Consider the following 21685-nt stretch of genomic DNA (forward strand, 5'->3'; position numbering starts at 1 on the left):
TGAATGGGGCCAAGTATCGTGAGATTTTGAGCCAAAACCTCCTTCCATCAGTGAGAACTTTGAAGATGAAACGAGGCTGGGTCTTCCAACATGACAATGATCCAAAACACACCGCCCGGGCAACAAAGGAGTGGCTCCGTAAGAAGCATTTGAAAGTCCTGGAGTGGCCTAGCCAGTCTCCAGACCTCAACTCCATAGAAAATCTGTGGCGGGAGTTGAAAGTCCGTGTTGCTCGGCGACAGCCCCAAAACATCACTGCTCTTGAGAAGATCTGCATGGAGGAATGGGCCAAAATACCAGCTACTGTGTGTGCAAACCTGGTAAAGACCTATAGTAAACGTTTGACCTCTGTTATTGCCAACAAAGGTTATGTTACAAAGTATTGAGTTGTATTTTTGTTATTGACCAAATACTTATTTTCCACCCTGATTTACGAATAAATTCTTTACAAATCCTACCATGTGAATTCATGGATTTTTTTTTTTCACATTCTGTCTCTCACAGTTGAAGTGTACCTCTGGTGCAAATTACTGACCTCTGTCATCATTTTAAGTGGGGGAACTTGCACAATCGGTGGCTGACTAAATACTTTTTTGCCCCACTGTACATGTAAATGAGCTGTTATTATTGTGTTTATTTATTTGTGCTTGTATGAAGCCTTTTCAATTTATTTTACCAAAAGAAAGCGTAGCATCACACTATGATATTCTTTGAGTGTTATGAAAAGTGCTATGAACCAGTCAATTTACCAATATTAAAAAAATAGATTTTAAATAACAAAAATGAACTCACTATATTCCAAATTTGAGTTCATGGTAGAAAAACATGGAACGGAACTTTCTACAGACAAATTAACTTTTATTTAAATCTTAATTTCCTTTTAGAGCTCAACGTGAATAAAACCATTCTATCACATGGAGAAAAGTGAACATAAAACACTTGCAGACCTTCAAGTTCTCCATACCAAAGATTTTATTATCTTAAGCATAAATGTTTTTCCCCAATACATGCTTTACCATTGATATTAGGCCACCACATGAGTGTTAAAATATATGGTAATAAATGAATCTTAGTTTTTACAATTTCTAACCATTAAAAATTATACATTCAAAAGGAAAGTAATGAAACCCTAATGCAACATTCAAACAACTGAAAAATGTCAATGAATGACTGAGTTGAAAGTGTGTGAACATGCAACACAAAACAGGGTCCCCATGTTACCCAACATTTACTTCTAATTGCTTCTTAGGAATATAAATCTTATGAATTCCCCTGTGCCTCCACATCTAGCGAGCAGTGCAAAATCAGTCCACTCAAGACAACAACAAAAGCTACAGGTAAAGCCAAACCAGTTGAAGCTGGTATGAGGTAGAGCAAAATAGGATTTTCCCTATACCACAGCAGATAGTCCAGTTAACACACACATGCATCATAAAGTTTCCATAATAGAAAGAAAACAAACAAGTTAAAATAATGGTTATAACAAAGTTATATATTTGTAGTCATTAATTCGATTTTATTTATTTAGAGCCAATTCACAACAACCAGTGTCTCAAGGCACTTGATATTGTAAGGTAAAGCCCCTACACTAGAAACACCAGCAGTCATGACCCCTAAAGCAAGTGCATGCAACAACAGGAAAAAAAAAAAAAAAACCCGTCCCATTTAACAGGAAGAAACTTCTGGGAGAACCAGGCTCAAACTGGCGCAGTCATTTGCTGAGACCAGTTGGTAATGAGGGGAAAGAGAAGAGACCAGAAAAAAGATAGGACACAAGGCAATAGTAATGGTTTATAAAGTGAAAAGAAAAGTGAAAAGACATTTACCTTACTAGTATTTATTGTAATGGGTTGAATACTATATTAAACAATTTGCAATGAACATTTCATTTACTATCTGTACTATTAAACATTTAAACCATTACAGAGATCTTTTGCATGTTTCCATGTCGCATACAAGAAAATTAAGCAGCACACCTCCCACCAGTAACCTCATATGCACATAGTGAAGTCATAAGAATACACCTGGAACATATCTTTGCCAAAAGTTTGCACTTTTGCCTTTCTCAGTTAAGTGAATTTCTCCTGTACTTTGTGGGATACAGGGCCAGCGGATACTGTAGCAGTAGAGGACCCAAACTTACTGGTCATAGAGCCAGTGGATTGGCTGTCCTTGTAGAGAATTCTTTCAGAGCCAAAGACCTCAGCCTTCTTTGGCAGACCATTTGCGTCTTGAACAAAGTTCTCTCTGACCATTAGGATTTTTTGAGATCCAGGAAGGTCTCCTGGTTGTAGAGGACCTCCCTCAACATAGGAAGCCTGGTTCCCCTTTCGCACTTTCATTGACCCTGCAGGGACCTTACCCTCTACAACCTTCATGGTCTGAGAGCCAGACAAGTTTGTAGCTTGGATCAAGTTTGCATGACTCCGCTGGGCACCACTGTTATTCACCAGCACCATGGTGGGCTCCTGGGCGTGTCCACTGGACAAGAGAGTGTTTCCCTGAACAAATACTCCTTGGGCAGGTCCAGACTGCGTGTTGTTAACCAGTATCAGGCCTTGAAGGTTGGTGGTTGGTGCTTCAGCCAGGATCATAGTGTTCTGAACCTGTGGTTGGACTACGTAATGCATTGGCTGCAACACAGGAGTGGTTGTGTAGTAGACAGGCTGCTGTTGCTGTATTAGGACCATCTGGCCTTGATTTGCCAACCCTCTTGTCATTGTATTCATCCCTTCCCTCACTGCAGTTGTACTTTCCTTTGCCATTTCAGAATGCTCGGTTGTCTTCATGACCATACTCTGCTCCACTTTGGGCATGGTTGGCTCCAGTTTGGGTGGAGGGGACAGTTTTTGTACACTCACCAAACTTGAAACTGAGGTTGGAGGATTGTTATTGACATTAGACACAGGAGGTGGCACTTGTTTGTCATCATAAGAAATTTTCTCGCCTCTGCACACCTCCGCGAGAGTCTTGAACTTTGGTCCAAGGTTATCAAGAAACTGAAGATCATTGTCTGACTCCAAAATGCTACAGCAGCCTACTGAGCCAGCAGAGGACCCTTGGCCCTCATAATCATACACCAACAAACCATCTTTCACGCCAAGGTTATCATTTCCATCAGTGACTTTCTGTTGAAGTAAAAAGGACACCATTATTCAGATAGTATTTTTCATGTCAACTCTTGGTATGTGCAAGGAATTTTTATGAACAACTAAATACGTTTTCAGCCTTAAGGGCTAATCAAAACATGTCCCTATAATTAATTCAAATCTCTACTTTGCTTTTCATTAGCTACTGAACCTTTCCAACTCATGTGATTTCTTACCTGATTGTAATATTGCCTCAAAAAGTGGTCTGGCAGAGCCATCCCATCATAAAGTCCTACACCTCCCAACGATTCTCTTGTCTCAGTCTCAGAGTAGAAACCACTTGGATCCTGTTGGTTCATGCCCCAAATTTCTTTTCTGTAACTACCTTGGTAGTTAGCCCCGTTCAGCCTATTAATAGATCCAACAGATTGTGCGAAATCAAAACTGCCCAATGCATCCATTGCTACAGGTTTTTGAGCCATGGCTACATCTCCATCCAGTTGTGTTGGCAAGTTCAGTAGTGGCACGTCCTATAATTGCCAAAAATGTACATGTTAGTTAAAAGTCACTTTGACACAACTTTCATGTAGGCATCACCACATTAGCCAATATTCTTCAGTGCAGTGAAGAAAATACAATTCTCACCGTGTTCTCTCCCTGACGTTCAGTGTGGTAGTTGATGAGATGTGACTTTGTATCAAATGGCATCTCAGTAAAGAGGTCTGGGAAGGTTGCAGCACTTCCACATTGGCAGAAGAGTAGCAACAAAGGAATCACTGTAAAACCAAGTTTTAATTAACCTTCAATGTAAGGTATGAGGGTGCAGTAATCCTTCAAGGAAGAAGCTATAATTTATATACACAATAAAGTAACAATAAATGTATCATAGTCTTACATCTGTCAGCAGCAGCTGTTTATTTAAAAAACTTTAAGGTGATTTCCCGCTTCTCTTAATTATCCAAAACCAAAACCAATACATTATGGCAATTAGGATGAATTAACACTTACACAACAAGAGCAATAGGCCCAGGAGTAACAGCCCAATGCCTGCAGGTCCCAACTTCGCTCCTTTGCTTGCACGACTACACATGATTCCATCCTCACAGGTGCAAACTTCAACCTTGACTTTCTGTGGATCTTGACACGCGTGCCCCTGCTGATCCTTCACCAAAAATTCCACCTCATAAATACCAGGCCAAAGAGACTCCTGAGACCGCAAGATAGCTGCAGTGTCTGTCAGAAAACAGAAAAATATGTGAAAAAAAATGAACATGAACTAGATTATATAATTTCTGTAGAAATTGTGGTGGGATTGTTGCTACTGCCTTAATAAAATTCAATTCAATTTTAATTATCCAACAGTCGCCTCAAGTTGCTTTATATTGTAAGATAGATCCTACAATAATACAACAGAGAAAATGCCAACAATCATATGACCCTCTGAGCAAGCGCTTTGTCATGAGTGGGAAGGAAAAACTCCCTTTTAACAGGAAGAAACCTCCAGCGGAACCAGGCTCAGGGAGCGGCGACCATCTACTGCGACTAATTGGGGTGAGGGTAAGAAGACAGAAAAAAAGACATGCTGTGAAAGAAAGAAAGAGATTAATAACAAGTATGATTCAATTCAGAGAGGCCTATTAACACATAATGAGTGACAAAGGTGACTGAAGAAGAAATCAATGCATTATGGGAATTCCCCAGCAGCCTAAGCCTAATGCAGCAAAACTAAGGGAGGATTCAGGGTCACCTGATACAGCCGTAACTATATGCTTTAACAAAAAGGTACTGTACTTCAACTGGGGTTTGCTGCTTAGTTAGCTAAAAAAAAATCTCAAAGTAGCCAGCATATTAGGCTACAATTGTACTGTGCCTAATAACATGTCTAATAAAGCTGGTAGGGGTATAGCTGATGATGTAGCCAGGTACACCTTATATAGTACATGGTGTGGTGCTTATACAGCTGTGGTGGCAGGGAAGGGTTTTTGGAGCTCCAACATGTGAGAGGAGTGGATTCAGGAGAAGTAGTAGAGGAGGACTGGGTGGCAGTCTTTATTTTCATGACTATTTACATTTACATTCTCACTGAAGGTATCAAAATGAATGATATGAATGAACACATATGGAATCATGTAGTAAACAAAAAAAGAGTGAAACAACTCAAAACATGTTTTATATTTTTGATTCTTTAAAATAGCCACCCTTTACTTTGCACACTTTACATTCTCTCAATGAACTTCATGAGGAAGTCACCTGAAACAGTTTTCCAACAGTACTGAAGGTGTGCCCCAGAGAGACACTTGTTGGTCCATATGCCTTCACTCTCTGGTCCATTTCATTCCAAAACATCTAACTGGGTTCAGGTCAGGTGACTGTGGACATCTAGTGTGGCACTTCATCAATCTCCTTCTTGGTCAAATAGCTCTCATACAGCCTGGAGGTGTGTTTTGAGTCATTTTTCTTTTGAAAAATAAATGATGGTCCAACTGACTCCATACTGGTTCAGTGTGTCTGCTTGTTGCTTTTCATGAGTGGTGGTTTCTTAGCAGCTATTTGACCATAAAGGCCTGATTCATGCAGTCTCCTCTGAATAGTTGATGTAGAGACTGACTCTCTGCTGGAACTCTATGGGGCATTTACCTGGGCTCCAGTCTGAGGTGTTGTTAACTTGCAATTTCTGAGGCTGGTGACTCAGACTAATTTATCCTGAGCAGCAGAGGTGACTCTTGGGCTTCTTTTTCTCATGTGAGACAGTTTTTTTCATAGTGCTTGATGGTTTTTGCCACTGCACTTGGGATACACTGGGATACATTCAAAGTTTTAGCAATTTTCCAGACTGACTAACCTTTAGTCCATAAGTAATGATGGATTGTCATTTCTCTTTTCTTAGCTGATTGGTTCTTGCCATAATAGGAATTCTAACAGTTGTCAAATAGGGCTGTCAGCTGTGTACAAACCTGATTTCTGCACAACATAACTGATGGTCCCAACCCCATCAAGAAGGAAAGAAACTCCACAAATAAACCCTGACAAGACACACTTGTGAAGTAAAAACCATTTCAGGTGACTACATCATGAAGCTCACTGAGAGAAATTTTTAGTGTTTTTTTTTTTTTAAACAATTTTTCCTTTGCTACATAATTCCGTAGTGTGTATTATATAAAAAATATTCCCGGCTCGGCCCTGCAGGCAGTTTTTATTCTCCTAGCTTGGGTCCTCTACCAGAGGCCTGGGAGCTTGAGGGTTCTGCGCTGTTCCTAGGACTGCGCTCTTCTGGACAGAGATCTCAGATGTTGTTCCTAGGATCTGCTGGAGCCACTCGCCTAGCTTGGGGGTCGCTGCACTGAGCACTCCAATTACCACTGGGACCACTGTTACCTTCATCCTCCACATTGTCCCGTGCTCTTCCCTGAGCCACTGGCACTTCTCTAGCTTCTTGTGTTTCTTCTTCCTGATGCTCCTGTCATTTGGTATTTGCTACATGTATCACTACAGCCGTCTTCTTCTGATTGCCCGCCACTACTATGTCTGGTTGTTTAGCCATCACCATTTTGTCCGTCTGTATCTGGAAGTCCCACAGGATCTTAGCTCGGTCATTCTCGACCTCCCATTTTGACCTCAGGACTTTCAGGCCATAGTCGGCACAGATGTTCCTGTATACTGTGTCACTTGGTTATAGTGTTCCGTGTATGCCCTGCCTGCTAGCATCTTGCAGCCGGCTGTTATGTGCTGGACTCAGGGGCATCTTTACACATCCTACACGTCGGGTCTTACCCGGTGTGATAGACCCCAGCCTCTATGGATCTTGCGCTCAGAGCTTGTTCTTCTGCTGCCATGATGAGTGCCTCTATGCTGTCTTTCAGTCCAGTTTTGTCCAGTCACTGGTAGGATTTCTGAATGTCAGCCACTTCCTATATCTGCCAGTGCTACATACTGTACAGGGGCCTGTCCTTCCATGATGGTTAGTCCTCCTTCTTGGGTTTGTGCTGCCGGAGTTGTTCACTGATCACGCGGTCGATCATGACCATCTTCCTGATGTACTGGTGGATATATGTTGTCTCAATATGGAATGCTGTACTGACACTCACCAGTCCCCAGGTTCCTTTCTTCCACGCAGCACACAGTCTCAGGGTGCTGGACTTGTGGTGAAACCCTCCGTGCATGGTCAGGAACTTCCTGCTCTTGACGTCAGTGACTTCTATCTCCTCCTGTGGCCAGCTTATTGTCCGAGCAAGGTACTTGATTACAGGCAGGGCGAAGATGTTGATAGCCTGGATCTTGTTCTTATTGTTCAGTTGACTCCTCAGGACTTGCCTGACCCTCTGCAGGTACTTGGTGGTTGCAGCTTTCTTAGTGGCCTCTTCATGGTTCCCATTTGTCTGTGAGATTTGAAGGTGCTTGTAGCTGTCCTTAATGTCTGCAATGTTGCCTTCTGGTAGTTTGATCCCCTCAGTTCTGACTACCTTCCCTCTCCTCGTTATCATCCAACTATATTTCTCCAGTCCGAACTGGTGGTGTGGGTCAGTGAATCAATGTCTCATTCGCTCTTGGTGTACAGCTACATCTATGTAAATGAGGTGGCTGACAATTGCTTTATTCTGTAGTCGGTATCTGTAGCCAGTCTTGTCAGCGAGGGGTCAATCAAAGTTCCAAACATGAACTCAGTAATGAGTAGCTCCACCGTTGTTGATCCGTATTGTTGATCACTTCACAAATTAGTTGGGGCAAACATTTCCAGGAGGTAAGTGGGAAGATTTCTCCAAGTGGTGAAGACGGCTGCACAAAGGGCATCTACTGTCTGGAACTGTTGTCCATTTTAAAAAAATTCCTTTGCCATCCATCCCCCCAAATTTTTAATTGAACGTCCCCTCCACTGTGGCGCGTAGAGAACATCTCAGGTGGCATCTGCTTGTCATGCCAGTAACAATGGGGTCTTCCACTTGACTTTTTTGTTCCATAATCCTTAGGATCATTTAAGAAATTCCAAATGACTGTCTTATTGTGCCCCACCTCAGCAGTGATGGTGTGCTGCGAGAGACCCTACTTGTGTAGTTCAACAACCCGACCACGTTCAAATAGGAAGGGTTTTTTTGCCTTTGCCGTCAGAAGGTCATGACAGTGTGACCACCTGACAGAAAATGACAATGAATCCACATTTCTGCACAGATTTGGCCTTTTAAAGGTATGTGGTCCTAAACTTCAGTTTAAGTGTTGTTTTTCAATAAATTGCATGCTCAAAAAATGTTTTGTCTCACTCCCATTTCTTCTTGTTGCATGTTGAAAGCTCTACATTTTACCTTGTTAAGATCCAACCATGCAAAATAAGATTTTTTGCCATTTTTCAAGTGGTCTTAAACCTTTGATCTGGACTGTGTATATATGTATATACATATACAGAAGTAAAAAGGAATGGCCTGGCTGCCCCTGAGTGGATCCGGGGCGGGCATGGGGGTTTGGGGTTCGGGGGTGCTTCGCCTCCGTGCTGGGGCTCTGGCTGGGCCTTGGGGGCTTCGGTCCTCGTCGGTGTGTCGCCGAGGTTGTGGGCGGGTGGGTGCACGGGGGCTCAGCCCTGGCGCAGGGGGCCTCTTGTGCATCGGCCTAACCGGGGGGCTCTTCAACTGGCAGGGAGGTTGTTCCATCTTTGCAGGAGTCCACTCTGCAGGTGGGGGAGAGACATAGGAGAGGTGGAGAATAAACTTAACCTGGGTGTCTGTGTCTTGTGTAGTCTGGGAGATGATTGAATGTTGGGGTGGGTACAGTTTCCTCTGCGGTGGGGTAGGGTGGGCTGCCCCGGGTCCTGTGGGGCTTGGCGGTGCTGCTGCCGTAGGCCCCGGTCTGGATGGGCCTGGGCTCCCTTGCCTTGGTGGATACCAGAGGACGGGGGTGCCTATTGGGGTCAGCGGGGGAGCTGGCCCTAGGGAGGGACACCCTCCCCTCCCTTCTTTTCCTCCCCATCCCCAGCTGCCTCCCTCTTCCCGCTCCACCACACCCACCCACACAGGTAGGGCTTTGGGGTGCGGGTGTGTCACCAGGGTGCAGGGGAGACATTCCCCCCCCTCTGTCCTCTTCTGGCCACCTGTGCCTCAATTTTATCTCACAACTTAGACATCCACATTACTTACACTCTCATAACACACACACACACATATATATATATATAGGGCCTTGAGGGTGGGCACGTTAGCGGCGTCCAGTAGACGGTCTGTGTATTCAAACCTACCTCTGGCGCCGGTGCCCACCTCTCAATTTTAAATCCATGTAGACATTGAGGGTTCTCGGGAGGGGCCGTGCTAACACCTGCTGCTCTCTGGCAGCAGCACCATGCTCTCCCTTGTTTTAAACACACTTTAGAGCAACACGCAGCAACACTACACTTGAGCGGGAGGAGGGGGGTATGGGGTCTTAACACACCCCCGTTCTCTGCTAGCCATCGGGGCGGGGGGGGCTGGGAAGAGATGCTGGCTGTCCGATTGGCCTCCCTGCTGCTGCGGAGCCTGGGGCGGTCTGCTAGCCTCCACCACGGAGGGAAGGGTAACATCTCTTGGGTCTGGGTGCCGTTTCCCCCTCTGGGGGTGAGGATACCTGGACCCGGGGTATAGACTATGTTTGGGGAGTGTGATTGTGTGTACATGTCCATTTACGTTTATTCCTACGTTGGGTGAGTGCTGAGTGTTTGTATATGTGTGCATGAGGGTGGGAATGCATGTCTGTGTCTGTGTGTGCCTGTTTGTCTGTGTCTATATGTCAGGTCGGGTCTTAGACTCCACCTCTCTGGGAACTCCCAGGCCCTCCAAGTGTGGAGGCCTATCTCCCCTCACCACACTCCCTGCCGGTGACTGATGCCCTCAGGGGTCGGTGCATTGTTGGTTCTTGGTGTCCGGGGCTGGGCGCTCAGGTCATGCGCCAGCTCACTCCCGGTGGCTACTTGGCGGGGCCTGGCGCCTGCTGCTCAGTCGGGCCTCTTCCGGGGCGCGGAGGGCCCTCGGGCCTCCGGCCTCTGTGCCTGCGGCTCGGTTCACTCTGGCACAGCTGGCTGCCGGCGGAGCCGGCGGGCACGCCGGTGCAGCCCCCTCTAGTTTCTGCCCGGTGGCTACTGGGTGACCCCTCGCCTGGGTATCCTCAGCCCTTCCCATGAAGGTGGCACGGATGCCCCTCCGGTGGTCCTCCTTGGGCTCTTGCACTCTGGGACCTCTGGATGTCTGGGGCCTGGATCTCCTCCATGCCTGCTTCATGCCCTGGGGGACAGGGCTATGGCTCTCTACATCCTCTTGCAGACCATTACATGGGGAAACCATTTGAATACAAGCGCGCCGATCCACACAGGTGTGCACACAGGTGTTCACTGTTCGTAGACTTAAATCACACCTTTCTTGGCTGCTACTTCAAAGCACATTGTGCGCTGTCTGTCCTGCGTGCTGCACAACAACATTCAATATTTAGTATTTACTGCTGTTTACACTTAGCTAGATTAATGCGATGGTGTTGTGTATAGTATGTTGCTTTGTTTTGTTTTGTTTTTTTGCTTGTTTTCTATTCTTTTTCTCTCAACAGGTGATCCCGGAGATATTTTTTTCCCCCCTTTCTCACTGTCCCTCTCCCCTTCTGTTTTTCTTTTCCTTCCTCTTTCTTTCTCCCTTTCCTATCCCTCACTCATGTCTGTCCCGTCTGTAACAACTGAAAATAAAATAAAATAAATAATAAAAACAAAGGTCGATCAAATGGACCAATACGGCAATGCTGATGATCCATTTGGCAAAATAAATCCATTGGGTATCCTTGTTGGTCTTCAGACAACAATTCTGACGGCTAAAGAACCAAATGGGACAGGCAAAAAAAAAAAAAAAAAAAAAGTAAAAAAAAAAAAAAAGTAAAAAGGAATCATGCAAATTGAAGTGAAATATAGTGAATTAATGTGATAACTGTAATAAAGTAGCTTTTGCTAGAAAGTGATCAAAACTTTTATGTGAGAGGTCACAGGGAGAAGGTGAGACGATGCTTGGATGTCACACCAAGTGACTGGATGCAAATATTGGCCATGTAAAGATGGAAAAGTGGAGGGAAGAGGATGTATAAAACTCTTTGCAGGTAACCATTAGCCATTATTTCTTTGTAGTTTTGTCATAGCGAGCAGAAGATCCTCTATAGCCAGAATGTCTTCTCTTTAGTCCACTAAAACTGATACAGCAACAATTTAGATTTGATTATTTAAGATTTTTACTTTTTTCTAAAATTTAAATTGATTTAATTATGTGATTATTACCTGATTGAGCCATTTACTTTTCCCTTGCTAAATCACTTAAATAAAGCACCGTATCTGCAATTAAAGTTAATTTTGTTTATTTCAATTTTTTTTTGAAAACCCCCCCAAATAGGTTTGTTGTGGTACTGTTTTGAAAGCGACCAATCACATTTGAGCCATCCTTCCTTGGAGTCTATTTCTTAACTGTAAAAAGTCAGATAAATTTGGACAAGAAGAAGTTAACACAGGGATGAGAGCAAGTACACACTCATCTTCTTTGGCCAGTTGGTGGTTCAGTCTCTGAATGTACCACACATGATATTGTGGTGATGTTTTCTACTCACCATTAAGATGCTCCACTTGCCATTTTCCCTTAGTGCCTTCTGGGAGGATCTCAAACACAAAAGGAGGTCCATTGGGAAATGCATCCTCATCGTTAGCGCTCACTATAACAGCATCCACTGTTGTGCACATAGTCTCCATGTTACTTGTCAAGATGGGGCAGTGGTCATTAAAATCCTCCACTTGGATGGCTATGGTGCCAGTGGCTGTTTTATCAGGTGTGTCTGGTAAATTTAAAAAAAAGAAATAAAAAGCAAGAATTTAACATTTTTCCTTTGATTATGTCCATTTTGTCAGAGAACTATTTGCTTTGCTATTACTATGTTTGGACAAAAAGTAAAACTAATATTGATTTTGTTTATTTACATGAATCTTACTGCTGAATAGACATTTTGTTTTTACTCATGACAAGACGGCATTATACAGACTGTACAAATGTATTTAGCCAGCAATGTGAAGCACTTGTAGTTATGTTGCATTAGGTTTTTAATCATGCATCAATACCCTGACAGTAAATAATAATTTTTTTGTCTACAAAATATCAGGCAATTTGTTTACAATATTATGTTTAGTAAAAACTATCACCGGTTGTGTTACATTTATGTTTTTGAATTTCACAGTAAAGGAAGTTGGCTTGACTAATAAGTGAGAAATTCCCAGGGATTGCAATTCCAAAGCTACTTTTCAAGGGTACTCCCCTTACGTAATTTTTTTTTGAAGTGTCGGCCTTTATACAGTAAAGCAGCATACCTTCTGAAATGCAGAGTATCTTGGCAAAATATGTCCCATTGACCAAGTGTGGAGATTCCCTGTCAGGCATCTTGTTCAGTTTGATCTCAGCTGTGACTGGGTCAATAGTTAGCCAGTTGTTAGGGTCGAATCCCTTAATATACCTACAGCAGAAATAAGCTATATTGTTATTACGGTGAATGAAAGGTGAAAGTGACACTGTAGTTTAGTTTTAGTGGTTTTAATGTGCACTTATTTGTATAGGCACTGACCTGACATTTTCAGCGGGTTTCCTAGTGTCTCCATCTATTGCAGGGTAGCTGGCAATAACATCTTTAATGTTGAAGGAGGTGCTTCCTCCCTCTGAGACATGAATGGCTTTAACTTTGGGATCAAACTTTGCCCCCTCAGGCTGGTTCTTCACATTGATTTTGATAGGATAGGTTTTAAAGGTTGTCCCACCAGAAATCCCAGCAGCTCCAGTTGCACCCCCTGCTCCTCCTCCTCCTCCACCCCCTCCTCCACCCCCTCCTCCACCCCCTCCCCCTGCTCCTCCCCCTCCCCCTGCTCCTCCCCCTCCCCCTGCTCCTCCCCCTGTTCCTCCCCCTCCTCCTCCAATATTTATTCCAGCACTTGTTCCAGATCCATATGGCTGAGCCTTGTTCCTCACTGATAGTCCAAGTTCAATGTTTTTTACATCTTCATAATCCACAGCCTACACAGATGACAGACAGAAACAAAGATTATCTGTTACAATTCATCATAATAATGACAGATGTTTGCATTTATTAATGGTCTTCCTGAGTTAAATGAAAACAATTAATCATTAATAATTCACAAACCTACTGCCAATTAGTACATGAGATTAAAGAAAATGTCAAAGATATACAGAAATTCTATTCATAATTATATGGACAAAACTTTAGGCAGACCCAAGAACAGTCAGATAAGAGATGATGATCTCATGGGCATGCAATACTTAACTAACTGAAAAAATTAAACTATTTCACAATATAAAACATGTATTTGTTTTTCTGGACAGTACAGTTTGCCGGACAATTTGATCAAATGGACACTGGACTATTCCGCCAGATTTGGTGTTTAAAAGGCATATGCTTTGAGATATCAAGATTTCTATTTGCATTGTTTTTATGCTGTATTAAAGACTAGGATTAATAATAATAATAATAACATGTTTCATTTCAAACTGCAGTACCTTATCAAGCATTAGGATTCCCTCGTTGGTGTTGGGATCTGTTTTAATGCTGAAATACCCAGCCTCGTTGCCCTTGACAATATCAAATACAGCTTCCCAGTTGTCAGTGCCTTGCAGGTCCAGGTCCTGTGCTTTGATTCTCATCACCTCCACACCTTCTGTGTTCTCCTCAATGCTACCTTCATACTATAGGTGGAGAATATAAAAAAATCATAGGGGTTATTTCAGCAATATGTTGTATACATTTGTAAATAACTACACAGTTGATTTAAAAGAGAGCAAGAAAGAAAACTACCTGTTCCTTTTCCAGAGTTGGTAGGTTGTCATTCACATCACCAACAGCTATAGTAACAGTGGCAGTTCCAGTGTTCCCCTCTGGTTTACCATTTAGGTCCTGACCTTTTACTGTCAGGATATACTGATCACATTTCTGAAATCACAGACCAATAAGTTACTAATTTCTTAGAGAGACTGCATCACACTTTACTGTAGCAATATTTCTGGTTAGCTATCCATTAGGTAGGTAGGCAAAATAGCTAACCAGGAACACTTTCAGTGATCAAAGGAAAAAAAAAAACTGTCCACTGATATAAATTTGGTGACTAGTATAGTCCATGAATTTGCCTTTGCCTCATGTTCTCCAGTGCAGGATTAGAGAAGGATCATAGGAGGTCGTACTAAAAAGACTGTTTCTCTATCTCCAAGTCTCTTTGTTCTGGTCACAAAGAGACCAGAACAAAGTTTCATGACTTTTTCCCCCAGCTTCCACACAGATTGAAGTTTCATTAGTCACTTTGTTCTAAAACTTCCCATTTACAAGTATAAGTCAGTTTAAGTTATTGGTGTTTGTTCTGTTTCCCCCTATTGTATGTAAATATTATGGCCAAACCACTATAAAGGTAACCCTGCTGCATCTTTGTGTTTAGGTCAGTTTGTGCTACGTCTACACTAGCCCGGATAGATTTGAAAATGGCATTTTTGTCTGAAAACGCTCCGCATCCACACTAGCGTTTTCAGTCATTTTCACAGAGTTGTGCGTCCACATTGAAACGGGTGAAAGCGCTTATGTTCCAGTATTGCGCATGCGTGAAAAGCAAGAAGATTCGGCCTGCCTCATTTCTGTATGCCGTTTATTTACTTTCCATCTCTTTGAAACGTCGCAGCAAAATGTTGAGGAAAAGCACAGAGTTTTTTAAATGGACTAACAATGAGGTGGAGTTGTTGCTGCGAGTAACACAAAAGCACAAAGTTGCAAAAGTGAGCGAGAATTAAAGAATTTGAAGAAAAGCTATCTGGAGCATGTACATACTGAGAGCGTTTTGAGTTTTGAGAGCGTTTTGAAAACGTTGCGTTTTCCTTCAGCGAAAACGCCATCTCAGTGTGGACGGGAGGCCAAAATGGAGAGAAAACGATGCGTTTTCAAACGAAAATGCATTAGTGTGGACGTAGCTTGTGAGTTAAGGTGGGTATACTTTGTTTGGTTAGATACGTTTTTTTCAGTAGAATTTATATTTAGTAGACATCTTTGATGGGCCCATTAATTATATTTTGAACTCTGTCCTTTTGAACTTTTTTTAGGGTAAAATAAAAATAACACACACACACACACACACACACACACACACACACACACACACACACACACACACACACACACACACACACACACACACACACACACACACACACTTTGAAATCCAGAGTTTTCATTAAGCACCAAATATATTACATATCATGTTTTAACTGTTTAAAAAGTTTAATGTTTGCAAACTTTCTCATATTTTCTTCGTACTCACGGTCAGGTGTTCTGTAAAAATGCTGTTCTAAGCAGTTTACTGAATATATAGATAACCAAGTTGTTTGTTGAGATCAGGGAAAGCCATATGTATAAAAACAGAATTCCAGAGTGTGGAATTTAACAACAACAACAAAAAACAAATTACTTGAGCTGCAATAAAAGGGTTAATAACCAAGATGATAATTATTTTTGGCAAATAATAGAAATATCAGTTAATTAACATGACTGCTCATTACTCTAATAAACATTATGTATTTACTGAACTTTACTGTCTGAAAAAATGTCTTAAACTAGATTTTCATTGGACTTTAAAATTCAGATGCTAGAATAATTATTCTAACATTTGATTTTATTATGATTATGATTATTATTATCACCAAATATCAAAATTCAAATAAAAAAGTAACTACATAGCTCTGAAACTGGTGTGGGGTTTAGTTCATACCTCTCTGTCTAATTTGTTTTTGATGAAGATGGACCCATCACTGTTCATGTAAAACATGTCATGAGGTGGTTTCTGATCTATGATGGTATGAAAAACCTGGGAATTTTCATGGTCTGGTTGATCGGCATCCGTTGCCGCGACTTTCATAACAAAAGTCCCTGTAAGCATATCAAGGAATGACATTTTAATTTCTCAAAAAACAAAAACAAACAAACAAAACCTCTCTGTGGCATCTTTAAAAGTTGAGACTACTACAACCTGGATGATGGAGAATCTACACAGACAACATCAAGCATTCTAGTATCGCCTAATACCTTCAACACAACCCATCTCACAGCTGATGTACATTAAAAAAAACACCCTGTTCCATAATACATTGAGTATAACATTACATTTAAGTAAGTTCAACCTGTAAGCAATGTAACAAAAACAAAAACTTTGTTTTCATTTATTAATTAAATATTAGTCATATGGGAATAGGGAGTCATCGCATGCCAGATAGTGATTAGTGAGGAATTTTCATAAAAACGAAGCACTAACCTCGCGGTGTAAGCTCATCCACACGCCCAGTATAGACGCCTTGAAACACTGGTGCATTGTCATTCTGATCAGTAATGTTGAATCGTACGTCTATGTTTTCCTCTGCCAGAATGCCATTAGTGTACCTAGCAACACCAGAAAGCTAAAATAGGAAACCTTGTTAGGTTTAATTAAGACGTTACAAATATTTATGTAAACTGTTGATACGGAATGCACTGAAGTCATGATGGAAAATAACCGTTTTTGTCTCACTCACATTGTACAAACTGATGAACTCTCTGTCAAGTAATTGGGTCACACGAATCAATCCAGTTCTTTCGTCAACTACAAACACATGGAAGGGATCTTGGTTTGCGCCACGGCCTTTCAGGGAGTATTTGAGATTTCCTTTACCATCATCTAAATCTGAATGAATCTGAAAATGAGATGAAAAGCTAAGCATAGCATAATTCACAAATATGTCATAATCATAGGACAATAACGACAACAAAGACAACACAGATTCCTCATATCTTAGTATGTTAATGCTAAAAACCTTAATATATTGTATATCATGATTTTCTAACCATAATAAAATTTATTTTAATCAATTTTATTAAAATAAAAAATTAAAAGATCATCAAAATAAAAAGGAATAAAAAACTAAATCAATGACTCACCCTGGCAACGGAAATCTTATTTGTGTGGTCCACATTTTCCTCCAAGTTCACTGGTGGGGGAAGCCAGGCTCTTTTCCTTCTTATTAGACTGTCTCCGGATTTGGCTTTCGTCACAACTGCCTGGACCTGAAATACAACACATACGCTTAAACATGTTTGGAGAAATCACCAGCCATTTAAAGAAAACAAGAACACCCATTTTTAATCCTTGTCAAGCATTTCTTGGAATTAATGTCTGTAATTTAAAACCTAGAGAGATGTTTAAAGATCAGGTTTTTGTTATATATCAGTTTGAAAAACCTTAAAAGCAACAGTCTGCAATTGTTTGTCAATCTTCCTGTCTTTAGCAGGTAAAATATGACTTGGCGAATAATTGACTCACAGCAGGAAAGTTTCAGGTCTTTACTTTCAAAAATTCTTACTTTGGCTGAGTTGTCACACATACATGCTCGCCACACACACACACACACACACACACACACACACACACACACACACACACACACACGTATACGTGTATGTATGCATGTAAATATGTGTGTGTGTATGCATGCATGTGTGGCGTCTCAGCCAGCCAACAAACTCTGCAGGCTACATTGTGAGCTAATCATAAATCAAGATGCTATTAAACCGTGCATGTAAAAACACGCGCCTTGCAGGGGCTATAAAGCTGCTAGCTTTCCCAGTAAACACAAATGCTGACACACCTCTTGCCGCTACTGGAAAGGTTCAGTTGAAGCATGTAAGGTAATAATGACAAGAAAAGCAAGGAGTGGTTGTATACTTTTACTGCCATCAAATAACTCATTCAAAACATTTAAAAACAACTCTCTATTCATTTGAGGAAATCTCTCTGAGGTCAGAACCTTATTTCCCACACTTTTATAACTATGAAACTAAATGTATTTATTATAGTGACCTAAAGGTTTTTCAGAATGTAAAGTGAAGAATCAACAGTTATAGATAATAACAACATTCAGTTATGAACAACATAGTTTTTCCTGAGAGTTTTTTACTTTTGAGTTTGCGGTCTGAATGCCAATAGCTATTCCATCCGAATTACATCTTGATTCAAGCAACACCAAACAACTTTAGTTCGGTAAAAAGGTAAAATAGTACAAAGGGGGGGTGGGGGGGGGGAAAGCTCAGGCGTGTCCAAGCTGGCCTAGTCAATGCAGAGGCTGAACTAGAGTGTAAGCCAGTGTTGTGCCAAAAAGCGACTGAAAAAAAGTGATTTCAGAGTTTTCTGTGTGTGTTTTGTAGTCTACAATGCTTACTTATACTGTTAAATAGACCTTAGTGAACAGGATTTATGAATGGGTTACATTCAGGGGTCTCAAACTTAAATGAGCTGTGGGCCACTGCTTGCACAGTCTTCTCATTGGAGGGCTGCTTACGTGTTCAAATAGTAAGAAAAAAAACCCCAAGAATACACCCACAAATATGTCTAAAAATGCAGTGTTTTGTTTTTTTAAACTTTAAATATTGTATAACAAGAGAAAACTGCAAACATGAGTGCATTCTTCCCCCCCCCCCCCCTCACTCTTAACTGAAGCCTTTCAGTAAATTACCAATTACACAAACTGATACTCTCTTTATGCCTAAACACGGTCCAGCACTTCTGCTATAATTTTGTTCGTATTTAACAAAATACAAATGCAGACATAAGTGTACACATTAGGTTTTGACTGTTAGTGAAAATTGTTTTCTTTACAAATAACTGTCACTGAACTAACACACCCGATCCTTCAAGATGTTTGTACTCTCTGCTCATATTGCCTTCATATAAAATATATACTTTTTGCTTTTTACATAACTTATTTTAACATTGCACTCAGCAAATCCTCCCAAAGAAAAAACACTTAAAGGGCCAAATCGCATTATATTTTTTCACAGCAATATACAGTAGGGGTGACACAGTTGTAAGTGGTCCCCGGGCCGTGATTTTGAGACCCCTGGGTTAGATATAAAATAGAAGAACTATTCCTTTTTGAAGTATCTTTATGACTGTATCATTTTAACCATATTATAATCAATCCAGTCCTCCTTGGTAACCTATCACATCACAGTTCTGCTCTATTTGTTACAACTTCTGCTAGCCAGCTCTCTCCTGAAAAAGACATTTTTAATGTCAATGGCACTTTTTGCCGGGATAAATAACAGGATAAGTAACAGTCACTTTCCAAAAATTGATTAGAGCTTCTACTTTATGATAGGGATGCACCCTCTACCTCAAAATTACTTGATATCTTTCAGGAGAGATATGTTTGATCTATTTTTTTGACAGATTATAGATCAAGCAAGTCATTTCTAACAGTTTAAATGTGAGCAATCATTTTATGGCAAACACCGGGGTCTTGCCAGTGAAGCTGCCCCCGACACAATCTGTTTCCCCTTCTGGAGCGCGTGCTGGGCAAGGACAGCGGATCCAGTCGACTCCGCCTCAATTCCAACCAACAGTCGTGGCTGATATTTTACTTTAGTAAAAAAAAGTTAAAGATGAATGTCATTACATTGCCGTTCATTTGTTTGGGTTACAACAGAAAATTATACATTTATTGTTGTCACGTTGTGCCGGAGGGGATTATTTCAGCAAATTGAGGACGTTTTGCCTGATAAGCGCATAATCATGTCTGCTGGAAGTCGACTTTTCTAAACTAACGCTCAATATACCAGATTCTCAAACCACGTTTGTCAATGATTTGAACAGGGGGAGAAAATTGCGGCAGGTTCAGCTTGATATTATTTATAACACATATTTGATTTTATTTATTACAAATTATCTCCGGGATAACTACCTTGACACGACATCACGTTTTGGCAGACGATGGCATTTTAGCACCGGTTTTGCTTCATATTGCCTACTGAAATCACGATAATGCTCATTTTACTATTCATAATTGTGATTAGATTTAAAAATGCTTGGCTATGATTTGTTGTCTTTAATCTATTATACATTTTGATTGATTTATGTTTTAAAAAGACGAAAAACCTAAATAATAAAAGCAACAAAAGAATCACATTATGAATTAAGCTTTATAGAAAAAAAAACCTACTTTCCATATGAAAGTCTTTTCTAATCGACACAAAAGTCTTTCTGGACTCACCACAAAAAGTAGCAACACAAACACGGGCCAACAAATCCGAATCATGACTGAAGAAACGTCTCAGGGGAGTCTCCCAGTGGCATGGAGAGTTTCTTACTGTCTGGATAAAAGCTGTCAAACGACTATAAATTTCACTGGCATCTACTTAAGACTTGGAAAAGAAAAAACATCACACCAACGCCAACAACTTTTACTGCGATACAAAAGACACGTGGGCGTTACACACACGCAACAAAGGCAACACCCTGGCTGTAATACTTTTGTGCAGGTGTGGCATTCACTGAGCGCATGCGTGTAACCTGCCAAGTGCAAAGTAAGCCACACCCAATTGTTCTTATAAACTCATAAACATAAAAAACGCATAGCAACACAGGATACCTTACAATTTTAAAGATAATTTAAACATGTGGAATTATTTAAATATAAAGCGCACCATTCGGTTATAGTGAAATTATTTAGTCCTGCACTGACCTCACCAGGCGGATGGATAACACATCCCGTCCTTTTCTTGTTTGTTTTTGTGTTTTCTGTTGGCTCCCCTCCCGGGCCCCTGTTTCCTCCTTTATGTGTGTGCGTGTGTGCGTGCGTGCGTGTGTGTGTTCATTCATGCGTGCCAGTTTATGGGCATCATCAGGCCAAAAGGTATTTCCCACGCTGAAGCCAGCCACACCCGTCTTCCATCAAGACTCACCAGCTGCCACTGAGTACCCTCGTTTCAAGTTTCTTTTAGTCATTAGTGACTATGCAACCAGGCATCCTGAAGCCTATCCTTTTGAGATAGGATAGGCTAAGATTTTTTTTTTTGCTAAAGTTTTTCAGTCAGGTGCAAGTCTCCAGACATATCAGAAAGAAAGATTTCTTAATAAACATGAATAGTCACAAATACTCAATTTTTCATACAATCAGTGTCCAATCTTTTAAAAAAAATATTGTTCAACAGTTTTAAGATAAACATCTCATGTCTGGATCTCCTTCATACCTGCTTCATGCCCTGGGGGACAGGGCTATGGCTTCCCACACCTAGCAGATCGTTACATGGAGAAACCTTTTGAATACAAGCGTTCTGTTCCACACAGGTGTTCACAGACACAAACTACACCTTTCTTGGCTGCTACCTCAAAGCACATTGTGCGTTGTCGATCTTGCGTTCTGCACAAACAATAACATTTAATATTTAGTATCCAGAGGTGTGGACTCGAGTCACATGACTTGGACTCGAGTCAGACTCGAGTCATTAATTTTATGACTTTAGACTTGACTTGAAAAAATGTTCTAAGACTTGTGACTTGACTTGGACTTTTACACCAATGACCTGGGACTTGAATTGGACTTGAACCGGTTTACTTAAAGAGACTTGATATTTCACCCCAAATATAAAATTCAACACGCATATTATATAGAAAGTGTGCACCATTAATTAAATTCATTTATTCAAACCACACTCCGTACATATGTGTGCGTGAGCTGTAGCACAGCCAATCAAATTAACCAGACTTTTTTTAAAAAGAAAAGAAAAAAAAAACC

General features: G+C 41.1%; 1 protein-coding gene across 1 annotated transcript; it reads right to left on the reverse strand.

The window, feature by feature from the left end:
* Positions 1-954: 954 nt before the first annotated feature.
* On the reverse strand, positions 955-20385 carry LOC146499140 (desmoglein-2.1-like). The gene is made up of 14 exons (XM_085138487.1): positions 20162-20385; positions 17055-17180; positions 16652-16810; positions 16396-16537; positions 15856-16013; positions 13908-14042; positions 13613-13798; positions 12669-13111; positions 12418-12560; positions 11670-11891; positions 4098-4322; positions 3735-3865; positions 3326-3619; positions 955-3128 (listed from the first exon to the last, which is right to left on the reverse strand). The coding sequence occupies exons 1-14, from the start codon at positions 20204-20206 to the stop codon at positions 2070-2072; spliced, it is 3468 nt and encodes a 1155-aa protein (XP_084994613.1). The 5' UTR covers positions 20207-20385; the 3' UTR covers positions 955-2069.
* Between the last annotated feature and the right edge of the window lie 1300 nt (positions 20386-21685).

Source organism: Neolamprologus multifasciatus, chromosome 17, assembly GCF_963576455.1.
Source record: "Neolamprologus multifasciatus chromosome 17, fNeoMul1.2, whole genome shotgun sequence".
Lineage (NCBI taxonomy): Eukaryota > Metazoa > Chordata > Actinopteri > Cichliformes > Cichlidae > Neolamprologus > Neolamprologus multifasciatus.